At 42.7% G+C, this 13,306-nt stretch overlaps 2 protein-coding genes across 2 annotated transcripts; one reads left to right on the forward strand and one right to left on the reverse strand.

Moving 5' to 3' along the window:
• Positions 1–5,612: 5,612 nt before the first annotated feature.
• K441DRAFT_593278 (glycosyltransferase family 2 protein) lies at positions 5,613–6,830 on the forward strand (the record flags this gene model as incomplete). Its single annotated transcript, XM_067644912.1, has 3 exons — positions 5,613–5,940; positions 6,028–6,428; positions 6,486–6,830. Coding segments are annotated over 3 exons (1,074 nt in total), but the record flags the coding sequence as incomplete, so codon positions are not given.
• A 57-nt stretch (positions 6,831–6,887) lies between these two features.
• K441DRAFT_701097 (uncharacterized protein) lies at positions 6,888–9,655 on the reverse strand. Its single transcript, XM_067653302.1, has 7 exons — positions 8,834–9,655; positions 8,315–8,775; positions 8,170–8,257; positions 7,801–8,115; positions 7,523–7,591; positions 7,158–7,448; positions 6,888–7,091 (listed from the first exon to the last, which is right to left on the reverse strand). The coding sequence occupies exons 1-7, from the start codon at positions 9,357–9,359 to the stop codon at positions 7,060–7,062; spliced, it is 1,782 nt and encodes a 593-aa protein (XP_067497162.1). The 5' UTR covers positions 9,360–9,655; the 3' UTR covers positions 6,888–7,059.
• Between the last annotated feature and the right edge of the window lie 3,651 nt (positions 9,656–13,306).

The following is a 13,306-nucleotide window of genomic DNA, read 5'->3' on the forward strand; positions in this document are numbered from 1 at the left end:
TACGTAAATGTTTTTCCTTGCTTCTCGCTTCGAATATTTCGTGTTAGGCTGCCCAAGGATGCTTCCTCTAGGTTGGATTCACCCAGCTACCATGAACACCTAGCTTTATATCCTAGTTGTTATACCTTCTTATTTTGCCTGCCAGCAAAAATGGAGTTGTGGCGCGAACCAGGTCTAGTAGCCAACCACGAGACGGTGTACATACAGGGGTACGGCTCTGGGGATGGTGTAAATAGATAATTCTGCCGGCCCACTTCCAGGCTTGGTCTTCGGATTACCATGAATGCGTCCCGTATGCATAAAGGACATGTAAAGCCCAGTATAAATCCACCTTTGGTGCCATCACTCTTGCTTTGGATATGTCTTTCAAGTTTCACACCTGTGGTTAGGCTATCCAGACTCAGGCAGGCATAACTTCCAGTTCTAAATACGGCCACCCAAAGGAACAAAGCTCCGCTCTATCGATCTATACGTTTTTTTTCTTAATATGACATTTATTGATCTATAAATGAAGGAACACCACCACCCAGTGAACACCGAAATGCTCTTGAATGCAAGGTGCTTGAGCACTCTCCAAAGCACGAACGAGACTCCCAATCCTGAAGCATCTCACTATCTACATGCAAAGTAACAAATCACAAAACCATCGAGTGGCAATCTGCCCCTTTTCCCACGTGGGGTTCTTAGTCCCTTTTGAACGCCTCCAGCCACATCTAAAGCGATCGAAATTTGTTAGTTGGCCCAGCCTTATAAGGCTGATCCATAAGCCTCGGGATCCGCAAGTCTTTTCCTCATTTAGTCAGTACCCTTGAGAAGACAACTATCACACGCTTGGGCAAAGAATTCTCACCACAGTAGGAAAATAAATCTAACCCTTATTGCCACCTCCACGCTGATTATCTATTGTCTCGCCCCGGCGTTGCCACTCTTCGTTGCCTTCTCGTTTATTGCCTTATCGTATACGCAACAATCACCTCACCTTCCATTTCCGGTCTTCGACAGCCTCACGCTTTTTCTTAAGCGCCCCGTAGTTATTTCTTTTGGGACTCACCGATCAGTGCCGCGGGGAGACCATAACTAAAATCAAAGTTAGAATCTAATGCGAGCACAGCAACATGCGGCCTTGGTACTATTATTAGCTAAACCGTAGTTGCCGTAAATTAGAACTTAGGATTTTAGTACAACCTAGACACTAGTTATATAAGCTGTTGTGTGATTTTGAGTTGCTTTTCCAGCGTTCATTTCTCCTTTTTTTTTGGAGGGGGGTTGCTTGGCACACTTGGTTTTACAATTTTCGCAGCATAAAATGTAGAGTAACTCATTGGACCACTGCCCAAAAACAGAAATTTGCGATACTGAACATAGAATTTTCAATGCGAGTACTCGTCCCACCTCGAAACCCACGTACTCAATAATATGTGATGAGTTATAGGATATGCTTTGTACTAAAGATTAAAGGAGAGCATTGTTCAAGAATTGAATATCCACTGGAGAGACCATTGGTGTCTCTTGTCTTTTTCCTACGACCAAGCTGACCTGTAGAAGAACGAATTGGCACTTCTTATGCACTAAATCTTCCATCGCAATGAAACCATTAGCTGTTGCCCATTGTCAGAAAAACGTCTTCTCCACCTAAACCCTGTTCTATTTATACTGCAAGCTTTGCTTACCACGTAGTGGCCTACTACGAACTATTTTCATCACCACTTCTTCTACCCTTGCTCTAAAGCCTTTTATGCGTACATGTATACTCAAAAACTGACCAACATCAGGTTATCGGATAATTAACTGCTGTCCAGTTCATACAATTTCAAATTAGTATATTTATTCATTTAACTAGTCATTTCTAGTAGTGCCGACCTAGGCTTGATTTTAATAGACAAAAGAAAGCCGGTACGTTTAAATTCTAGATGTCACTTCTAGAATCTCTGCGTATTCTCGTGTCCTAACTACATACCTACCAATTCGGTGTGCAATTTGCCTGTTTGATAAATTACTTGGGCGTCATCTGTTGTCTTTGGACCAGATTTGACGGAATTTACGGTCATAAGGCATATCGTAACTCTTGCCTAGGAAGAACACTTAGTTATGATGATTAAATAACTCATTTGCCTCTAAACTTCACCACCTTCTGTTATTCACAAGACTATGCTAGGTTCTAGCACAACTAATTAAATACGGCTCAATGGACAGTGCGTTCCTTCGTCGGCCTCGAAACTATGCAGCAACCCAAATCACCCTGAGAACGAAAGTGGCCCTGGCCATACGTTACCTTCCCCTACCCTTGTCTCGCAACGCACTGGAGTAAGGTATTTTACAAAGAGCCGGTCATAAGTTCTATAGGATATATAGTATGGGCTGAAACTAGCTGCTTTGTTCCTTCTGCTCAAGATGACGAGTCTGATGACGCGCTACCCTAGTTTTGGGTCAGCTATTTGGAGCTTGCACAATCATACATGTCCTTAGCCAAATGCGACGTATTCTCAGCTAAGCATGGATAATTTAGATCAGACTGTCCAGAAGTCTGTGGGGGGTTTAAACCTCGAGGCAGGTGGCGATGTGACGATGCTCAGACGCTAAGAATGGCTGTGCGGAACACGTACGCCTGCTTCCATAGTCACCCAGCTCTTTTGTTGGGTTCGGACAATTAGAGTTCTGACCCGATCCCAGAACTGCCTGGGAAGGATACTCTGTTACTCGGTCATAGTAGGAGCGGAGCTGAGGTAGCATTAGACTGGGATGCTAAGTAAGTCGGTCTAGAAAGTAATCCGCTGCTCAGTAAACAACTATCATTCTTGCAGTGCTAATACTGGACCTTTGAGAAAAGGGACGTTTAATTAATCATCACGATTTCAGATGAATTGCCAGTAAATATCCGTGAGCTGAATCTGACCGCGGTAGCTCCGAGACATCCGTGCTTACCAGCGCATCATTAGAAATCGCGAGAAACCATGGAAACATTGCTTAAGATCATATAACATACTTGAGTATATAGTAGTACTAATAAAAGAGTGAGTGCAAGTAGTGTTCAGGGGTAAGGCTGAGTCTTATATCTGAGGTGTTGCCTGCAGCTACAGACATAAGTAATTAAGGTTATTGCGTTTCCGGTAAATCGAAAACACAAAAATCGCTGTACAGATATGCATTTATCACAGTAAGACCGGCAGTTATGGCGTAGAGCTTTGTCCTTTTTACTTCGTTTCCTAAAATTGTAAAAAGGGGGTGGTTTAGTACAGTACGCACTGGACGAGTATGCCTGTACATTATAATACGAGAAAAAAACATTTAGGGTGAGCCCAATGTACTGCAAAATGGATACGGCTTGGTTGCATGATTCGTTCTAGGCGTGGCATTAGGAGAAGATGCATGGGTTGGACCTGAGTGATCCCAAGAGCTTGAGTGACTCCTGACGATGATTGGGCATCCCATTTAGAGCGGTGAAGGGGTATGCTTGCATCAAAAACGCGATTTGACGCATAAGGGCGCCAGACTTTCTTTGATGTGGGACGTGTCCTGACGTGCCGCCCTTGGATGTTTGCCTTGTTTAAGGTTGATCATGGGCTTGTCGTGCCAACGAATGATTGAAGTTGATATAATCCTGAAACTTGACGTCTGCATAAGGCAATCGACTTAGTCGTCCGATCCATCCCACAGATAGTGAATGAAAGCACGGAGGCTTAGGTGGTGGGGCTGCTGAGCGAATTTACGACACCAGGAGAACCTAGAGCTTGAAGTCATTCGATGGTGCATAGATGCTTCGTTAGTTTAACCGGTTGCCTTCCCAGAGAAGTTTCGAAGAGCGGTCACCAACGTGCCACATCAGCCTAAATACTTACTGGAGTGACTTTCAGGTGGGACAAAAGAACAGCGCCACGGTCGGCGACCCCGAGACTCGTGTCCAACAAGATACCCTCAAGAGCTAAACGTTAGCGCTGGCAAAATTACAAAACGGACACTGCTTGGTACCAAGTTTTTCTGACCAAACATAACTTGTTAACCCAATTCAGGAAGATAACCCCATATTCCTAAGAAGCATTTTCTTTGATTACAGGGGTGCTTTGAGTGGGGCGGGGCCGTGCCTTCTCGCTACATCGCGTCAGCCTTTTGGGATATCAGCGTGGTTTTTGAGCATAGAAAGTTGCCTACGGAGGACCACGCAAAATTGAATTTCCCCTTCCTTTTTGGGACTAGCGGTTTTCCCCCCATAAGGTGCCTAAGGTTTTGGGCCTTTTGGGGGGTCTTTAGGGGTCTTCGGGATATAGACCGCCTAAAATCTCGTTGCTTAGGCGATAGAGCCCCCATAACATTGGCGACCTTATGGGGGGTATCTACTAGTCCCAAAAAGGAAAGGGAAATTCAATTTTGCGTGGTCCTCCGTATTTATTCTGACAGCGTTATGTGGAATACTGATGAACTCGATCGTAATAAACCAAGAGCAAATTTTTGCACATGGCGGAAGCTAGTTGGGTCGCCACCACCAATCTCGCCACACGGGGTCAGTGCTGCGGGAAAATAGACCTGGCAGGAGAAAGTCCAAGCGGACGAATATGATGTGACATATAAAGAAAGAGAGAGGAGCACCAGGATCTGGTAAGTAATGTAGCTTTCCAATGCTGAGAAGTTGCCACTCTTAGAGTTGCCATGCTGTCAGGGATTGCGGTTCGATATGGGACGTCAACTTTCGGCCCAAATGAGTTTTCGATAGTGCAAATTCTAAGAGTCAGTAGGGCGAAAGTATCACTAGCACGTGCAGTATAAACGACGGACTTTTTTCTTTCTTTCTTCCAACGCAAAGGGACATGTGGTATTGACAACGAAAGGACGTGTTCATCAACATCAACAACGCACAATGATTTGGCTGCTATTAAACTCTTCAAAGACAAGCATTTCGTTACAGACTAGCAATAGGCCACAAAGTTTTAGGAGCTGATATGCCAGTCAGAGATGTGCTGCGAGAGTTTGTCTTTGAAAGAGCCACGATAGCAAGACAAGAAGTTGTACATAGAAGAAGCTGATCCTGAGAAAGCATATTTTACAATTATGGACGAAGCGATAGCGGCCATACGAAAAAACAGAAAATTTGCAAACTAATTAATTATGAGAGGATGCCTACATAGCTTCCCGAACTGAGGTGGGAGGATAAATGTTGAGGTTGACCGCGCTTTGACCTCGAACGATTGTCACCTGAGGCAGAAAGTGCTAGGGCGGTGAGATATGGTATTGAGCTCCGGAAGCAACACACGTACTCCACATTGTTCATGCCTATATTTTCATTTATACACTTCTAATCCTTCGTTCCGTCATTATTTGGGCTTCCGTGCTGGTAAATCCGTCGTGGATTTTTCTGTGGCTGCGCATCTCCGAGCTCTGCACACTAAATGGACTTTTGTTTCCGCGGTTGAGTACCATCAGTGGCCCTTGGATTGCAGGCGATCGACGGGTGACATGATTCCACCTAGTACTCTAGCTCGCAGGAGCATTGAACTCGTGCAGCAGATGCCCTTGTCGCTCCTTTTGCTAATTTTTTTGACTTCATGTTTGGTCGTCGCAGTTTTGGTACTTTCCCTCAACTACAAAATCTGCACTGAACTAACAGTCTTCCTTATTTACAGCTCTACCTCGCCCTCTTTATTGTAGCGCCTGTCCCTCGACCATCCCGCAGATCCGAGAAAACCTACAAGACCATACTCCCAGATGGCAAGCGAAGTGAGGATAAAGAGCTGCCGTGCTGGCTTGACTCATGGATGGCACGCAAGGAGCTCGCTGGACGAAATGGCGTCAAGATAAGCACAACAAACCAGATGGAGGATGCTGAAATCTTCATGTCAGTAGTTGTGCCTGCCTATAACGAGGAAGAGCGCCTTGGAGGCATGTTGGAGGAAGCTGTCGATTTCCTCCAGCGTGAATATGGTGACGCACATGGCCGGGAGACTGAGCCAAGTTCACCGAAAACCGTCAATTTGAAAAGCGGTAACAAGGCTCGCAGTCGCGCCAATCTTAATGGATCGGTCCACACCGGTGTTGAAGCCAAGGAAAAGAAGGGCTGGGAGATTCTCATTGTTTCGGATGGCTCAACGGACAAGACCGTCGACCAGGCGCTCAATTTTGCGCGAGAACATCAACTGTCTCAATACCCAACACCCATCCCCGGGCCACGCACACCTCATCCTACACACTCCACACATATCCCTCATGGGTCGATTAGAGTGGTTACTTTAGAGGAGAACAGAGGCAAAGGGGGAGCAGTAACACATGGCATGCGCCATGCACGTGGGCAATATGTTGTCTTCGCTGATGCCGACGGAGCTAGCAGATTCAACGATCTTGCAAAATTAGTTGAAGGCTGTCAAGCTATCGAGGACGAACTAGGGCGAGGTGTAGCAATTGGATCTAGGGCCCATCTTGTTGGGAGTGAGGCTGTTGTAAAGGTAAGCCAAGTCTTCCTACGTTGTCTTACAGCAGTTCTATTTACAATTATCAAATAGCGTTCAAAGCTCCGCAATTTTCTAATGCACTCCTTCCACTTACTACTCCGTCTTATGACCCCACCGGCTACCTCCTCAATCAAGGATACCCAATGCGGTTTCAAACTCTTTTCACGCCCATCGCTACCCTACATCATTCCCTATATGCACTCGGAGGGTTGGATATTTGATGTTGAGATGCTAATGCTAGCGGAAAGCGCTAATATTGCGATGACGGAAGTTGCAGTGGGCTGGAAAGAGGTTATGGGTAGCAAGCTCAATGTTGTTTGGGACAGTCTCGGTATGGCATGGGGCCTTGCTATACTTCGAGCTTCATGGGCTTTCGGTATATATAGGAGGGAATGAGGAGCTCATCTCATCATGTGCATGTATCGCCAGGAGTTCCTAGCATGCGTTATGCTAATTGTATCGGCAATATACCCCTCCCAAAAAAATCTTGCGTGAAATAATTCCGCACAAGATGCAGTAAAATACTTCAATGTACGCCTGTTTTCGTATCTGTCTCGTTTAAGATATCTCTGCACAAAGCTATTTGTTTCAGGACAATTCCTGTCTTATTTTACCACGCTAATCCTCAAGAACCAGACTCCTTCTCCTGAATCGCTTCTAAAGATAATTGAAAGTCATGCCACACTTGGAGGACAGTATCGAGATGTTCTACCTTCAACTTACCCTGTTCTGACACGGCCAAGGTCCGTGCAGTATTGACAGCGTTTGATATTTCACGGCCATTCATTTCAGGCTTTGTGACTAAATCTAGACAACCGGCGATGTCGAGTGCAATTTCTTCTGGGGACAATGCAGATAATTGCTGTTCCCAGAGACGGCGCCTGCGATATATGTCTGGAGCCTGATATTGGAGTGCAAGATGGATTCTTGACCTGATGGCCCGGTCAAAAACTTGAACTCGGTTTGAGGTAAGGAAAAGAATGCCTTGGAAGTATTCCAGCTGACGTAGGAACACTATATGTTATTTTATAATCAGCACACAGAATAGAATTTGTCGTTGCAATAAAAATTGACAATACAATACTGACCTGCGACAAGATTGTTCTGTTCGAACTGATCACCAGGGCCGCTTCGACGTTCTTCGAGGAAAACGTCGGCTTCATCAATGAGAACAATGGCATGCTAGATGGACGCATAGGCTAGGTGACGTTTCAACTCGTGAGAAATACGTTCTCCCCAACTTCCAAGTTCCCCGGTCGAGATTTTGAGAAGGGGCTTCTTGGTATGTTCAGCCACCAACTCTAAGGGACCTGTCAGTATCACGCAAGGGGATGCAGCCGGAATTCTTCAAAGTTTCATTACTCACCAGCTGTTAGTGTTTTCCCACTTCCTGGAGATCCGTGTAAGAGGACGATCAATCCTTTGCCTTTGAGATAGGCTTCGTCCCTGGCCTGTTCTGGGAATCGATGGGAGGTGACGAGGGAGCGGATCAGTCTACGCTGAGCGTCTGGGAGGATAAGCTTGTCCATGGCGCTCGCGGCCCATTCGATATCTTGCAAAGAGTCAATAAAGAACTTGCACCATTCTTTCATATCTAAGGAAAACCCATAAACATAAGGGGGACACAGCATCGGATCGGCATCGGAACATTGGCATGCTGCGTTTTCACGCCCATTTGGGTCTGTATAAGTTAGTGAGAGCTATTCCTGGCAGTGGATCCTCGCTTCACACCCACTTGTATGATCGTTGGATGAAAATTCTTCTTTCTGTCGTCTCAGCTCTTCGACGAATGTTTTGCAGTCCACAACAATGCGGCCCGCTGCCTACTCAAATCGTGTTAGAAATAACAGCTGGAATACCTGCATATGTTTGAAGCTTACTGAGCGAGGGAGCCATATACCATCGTATGCAGACCTTTCATCGTAGTGGTCATATGGTGGAGTTTTCAAATACATGAATAAGCCATCGTAATTGAAAGTCTGGGTACCTCGAATCTCAAGGTACCGGTTGCCACGTTTAACAAGTCCCTCTTGGAGACCTTTCTGATTGCCGAGATAACCCAAAGGAAATAGAGAAAGCGCAGTAATTTTCGAGGGGCTAATTCCGACAAATTCTTCCTTTTCCCAGATTTTCAAGTTCACATTAGATGTACCGACACGACTGCCATCACAATTGGTATATTCGCAAGTCAATTCGAAGAATTTGCCGCTTGAAGAGCATGAGTCTCCATAGCCTGTTTTCGCCAGCCGGTAGAGCCTCTCGTGGCCATACTCACGAGTATAGAGCAGATCTCCGGGTTTGAAGATTGCCCAGAGGAGATCGAAGGTGATAAGGCCAGCTTCTAGGTCGTGTTAGGTCCGATTCCTCCTCAACTGTAATATATGGAGCGAGCAACATACTATTGAGGCGCTTCACCTCGCGGCCTTTATCACCAGCTTCATTCTCAAGAAAATCCAATAAAAGACAAACATGGTCTTTCGCATCCAGCTCTGTTGCCTCCTCACCCCACTTAATAAGTGCGTCAGTGTGGTGATTAAGGAGCTTGAACGGGCTGTCGAATGACACCCCTTCGCTAAATTGCAACGGTTCTGCCGGGTAATATTCCACAACATCTCTGAGGCAAGAGAGCAGATGAGGAGAATTTATATCAACAATTGTCTTTTCAAGCTTGTCCTTCTCGTTGAAGACTTGCTTGGCGACCAAGGCATACTCAGCGAAGGGTTTCTTCACCGAGGAAAGGTAGACATCCTTCTCTTGAACTTCGCCATCACCTTTTTGTGCAAGGCTTTTGATTTCACAACGGGATCCTTTGGGAGTCTGTGGTTTCTCATCAATCTTGTCTGTAACGGTACCGGTTTTTGGTTTCGTTTCCTCTGTCGTGGTTGTAGCGACACCATTCTCTGTAATACTGGAATCGGCTGCCATATCGATCGTGATCGTAATTTGCGAAGAACAGAAGTCGGAGGCTCCATTTTGTGTACCATTCTAGGTTTTCTGGTACACATCAGCACACTAGCGGGTCGAGCTGAACAAAGTTGCAGCCTGCGCGGCAGCCTGCCAGGCACTCGTTCATTCAGCCACCCTTAGCCCCACGCAAATGTGCTCTGGCCAACCTGGGTCATCAACACCAGTTCATCCTTTTACCATTTCAACGAGCTTAAATTTGATTCCCCTTGGTATTGAGCTGTCGACAACAGCCCAATGCTTCCGACGATCTACCTATCAGTGGATTGCATTGGCGGTGGATATACTAATTAAGCGTTCGTTCGGTTGCAAATTGCCTCCGTTACGGAATCTGTTCAATCTGTGCGTATTTTAGCGTCGCCCGTTTTATAATTAGTGGCGGCTACTACCGTAACTTATTTAAATCTGTAATTAAGTTAATTGTTCAATAAGGCTCTAGATAAGGCTCTAGATTTAACTTTGTATAATATATAATTAATTCTAGTAAGCAATTTAAATAACACCTTCTACTACTAGGCCTCTATTATAACTCCTTATTTTAGTATAATTGTAAGGGATATTATTGCGGACACCTCGGGTTGCCCTCAGGACAACCCCCGGACGCCCCTCGGATGGTCGCCGGTCACGTGCCGGAGGCACGTGCCCGTAGTATATAGTCTCCACGATCCCAGAGGCCTTACCTCCTCAAGGATTCGTCTCTCTCACCAATCTATCCTGTTCCAATCGTGTCCTTATAGCCCCCTGTCTACAAGATCCCCTCACAATAATAATAGAGCCTCCTCCTTAACTAACGCCTTCTTATTAGTTAACATTTACTATTATATCTACGCTAACCTCCTGTACAAGCCGTAGTAGAGTTACCGCGACGCCTATAACGCCTAGAGGGCACAGAAAGGGGCGTATAAGATAGATAAGTAAGATAGAAAAGGTGTGACGGCGCTGGAGCGCGTCACCTAGTTAGGGGTTCGCGTAAGACTTGGCATGTGTATATAGACGTCGCCTCACCACCTTCTCTTGCTCCTTAGCTTAATATCTTCGTAATACAGCATTCGTTCGCTTGATCTTGCAAGCATTCGTTCAACTCTCTGTTGAGACACTTGTTCGATGGTTCGAGCCGTCACAAAAGGCGATATTAGAGGGCCTTATTAAGGTTATTAATAAAGGATATTATATAGATGGCTCTTATAGGGCTAACGGCTAGAGGATTATTCTTATTTATATAATTACTATTTCCTAGCAGCCTATTACTCTTATGTAAATTAAGAGTAAGTATAATAACTATAAGAGGTATTAGAAGGTATAGGTAGAGCTTTACGGCCTCTTTAGCTAAGGGTAAAACGAAGCTAAAGGCGTGCCTATTACTAGTAAGAAAGTTATAAAGGCTTACTTTAAAGCCTATCCTAAGGCTATGAAGTTTTATAATATACTGCCTACCTTCCTAATTTTACTATAGGAGTTATTTAAGGGAGTCTTAGTAATAGGCAGTTATATAAGGTTAATTAATAAAGCAATTAAGAGCTATATAGATCCTAAACTTCTTTCGGCGGTAGCCTTATAAATATTAAATTTAGGGGATAAAGAAGCTAAGCGTAAAAAATATAAGGAGGAAGTAGATAAGGCCTCTAAGTTAGAGTTAGCTCGCAGCTCTATTAAAGGCCGTTAATTAAGCTTACCTTTAACTAAGCGCCCTAGTCCTCCTACCTGGCGCTTTTAACCCCCCTCCTACGGAGGGAGGCCGCCACCTTAAACGTATTATATGCTCAAGCGTATCAAACAGTATATTATTAAATTATTAACTTTTTTTCTAAACCTTAATATCTTAATTCCTAAGGCCTTATTAGCCTGCCTTATTGCTCGCCTATAAATAATAGTAATAGTATATTCTGCCTTCTAACGCGTTTTTATAGCCTTTATACACTATACTTTGAGCGTAGCCTTAGTCTCCTCTAAAGTCTTATTAGCTTGTTTTATAAGCATATGCCTAGCAGTACCTGCGTAAAGTAGCCTAATATAATTAAGTTATATGTATTGCATTCTAGACCTTAACCTCTTCTTTTACATAGTTATGGTTAATAATTTAATAATATACTATTTGGTGCGCTTAAGTATATAATGTATTTAAGGTAGCGGCCCCCCTCCGCAGGAGGGGGGTTGAAAGCGCCGGGTAGTATACTTAGATCTTCCTTCTTAACGCTAAGCTAATCTTCTTTACCTAGCTATAGAGAAATAGGCTCTTAAATAGGCTATTAAAGAAGTTAAATCTAATATAAAGCCCTAGTAAGGAAGATAATAAGTTATAGAGATATTAGAGACGATAGTAATAAGGTAATAAAAGAGATAAGGGCTATAAGAGAGTTAATTGCCTAAACGTCTCCTTAAGAAAAGGCCTTTATATAATTTATCTATAAGTTTAGTTATCTAAATTCTATAGAGCAACTAGCTATTTTATAAGCTTTTAAAATAGAGTCTACTGCTAGAGTTGTAAAGCTTTAGTAAAGCTTAATTAATAATATTTTAGCTAGTAGGAAGGAGGATATATAAAAGACTAAGCTTTAAGTAGGGGTTTGGGTAAGACCTAAGTTGCTCTTTAGAGACTTTCTATATAGGCAATTATTAAGTAATATAGAGAGGGAAACTATATATATTTCTACAGTAAATATACGTAAATATACTATGTATTCTTAATTAATTGGCCTACTAATTACCTAGTAGTAACTCTTCTATATAAGCTCTACGATCTTATTACGTCTTTAGTTTATAACTATATCGCTTTTTACCTCTATAAGCCTTATATCTTCCTTATCTATAACCTTATCCTCTACTTTTAAATCACTATCTAGATTATCTAAATTATTTATATTTATAAAGTTATAAATAATAGCTAAGGCGTATACTATATCTACTTATATACTTAAGGGAAGGTTACGCCTACCGGCCTTAAAATACTGGAAACGATTCTTAAAGACTTCTATAGTACGCTCTATAATATTCCTTTATACTATATACTATAGATTAAAGAGCTTCTTCGCGTTTTATAGCCTTATATTTACCTACGCTTACTTATTAAATAATACCATACACTATATTAGGGAGTTAAAGTTATAGGCGTATTAGAGTACCTATTATCTATAATATAGTATCTACTAGGTAAAGCTTCTAATACTTTAACTCTTGCTAAATTAATAACTCTAGAGTTATAAGTAGAGCCCTTCTAACTAGCTAGAACGTAAAGGAAGTTTATTTATAAATTAATAACTATAAAAACGTTCTGTAATAATACTCTCTTCCTTTTATACTATGGAGCTTATCTTATATACCCGCCTATTATAAAAATAGGTAAATAAGTACTATTAAAAGCTCTAATACAATTGGTAAAGAAAGGATACTATTTAGAGTTATTAGCAATATTTTTTTGTATAAAGTTCCTAAAAAGTTAAACAACTTCCTTATATAGTTTTAAAAGGCTAGAAATGACTTTATATAGCTTTATAAGGTAGTAAATTAATAATAATAATAATTTATTGCTTAACGTCCGATTTAGATCCTTATTAGGCCTACGCGGACTACTCCTTATTTATATATAAGGAGAAAACTTACTTAAGAAAAACTTAACTTAAGAAACCTCCGTAATCCATTTCCCTGCCTTTTAAAACTCGCCTATTTAGCGCCTATAAGTTACTAGTAGTGCTTTACTACCTTACTTTTTAACCTTTTTAAAAACCACTGCTGCCGTAATAAGCCTACGGACGCGCTAGTATTGCAATCCTTACTCTACTACTATAGAGTTATTAGGGGACGCCCCTTTGCCTTTATAACCTAGAATTGGTCTAGTATATTTTAGCTAATAAGTTACTAGGTAACCACCTTAAGACCTTTTTATATTAAGAGCAGTATATTATAGTTCTCTA

This window comes from Cenococcum geophilum (assembly GCF_001692895.1).
Source record: "Cenococcum geophilum 1.58 unplaced genomic scaffold K441scaffold_82, whole genome shotgun sequence".
NCBI lineage: Eukaryota > Fungi > Ascomycota > Dothideomycetes > Gloniales > Gloniaceae > Cenococcum > Cenococcum geophilum.

What these genes read in the sequence shown, in the direction of transcription:
- K441DRAFT_701097 (XM_067653302.1), bottom strand. Translation starts at nt 9,359, where the DNA reads ATGGCAGCCGATTCCAGTATTACAGAGAATGGTGTCGCTACAACCACG. An exon ending in GTATATGGCTCCCTCGCTCA is followed by an intron (nt 8,258 to 8,314) that starts GTAAGCTTCAAA and finishes CGATTTGAGTAG; the next exon opens with GCAGCGGGCCGCATTGTTGT. An exon ending in TTCATCCAACGATCATACAA is followed by an intron (nt 8,116 to 8,169) that starts GTGGGTGTGAAG and finishes TAACTTATACAG; the next exon opens with ACCCAAATGGGCGTGAAAAC.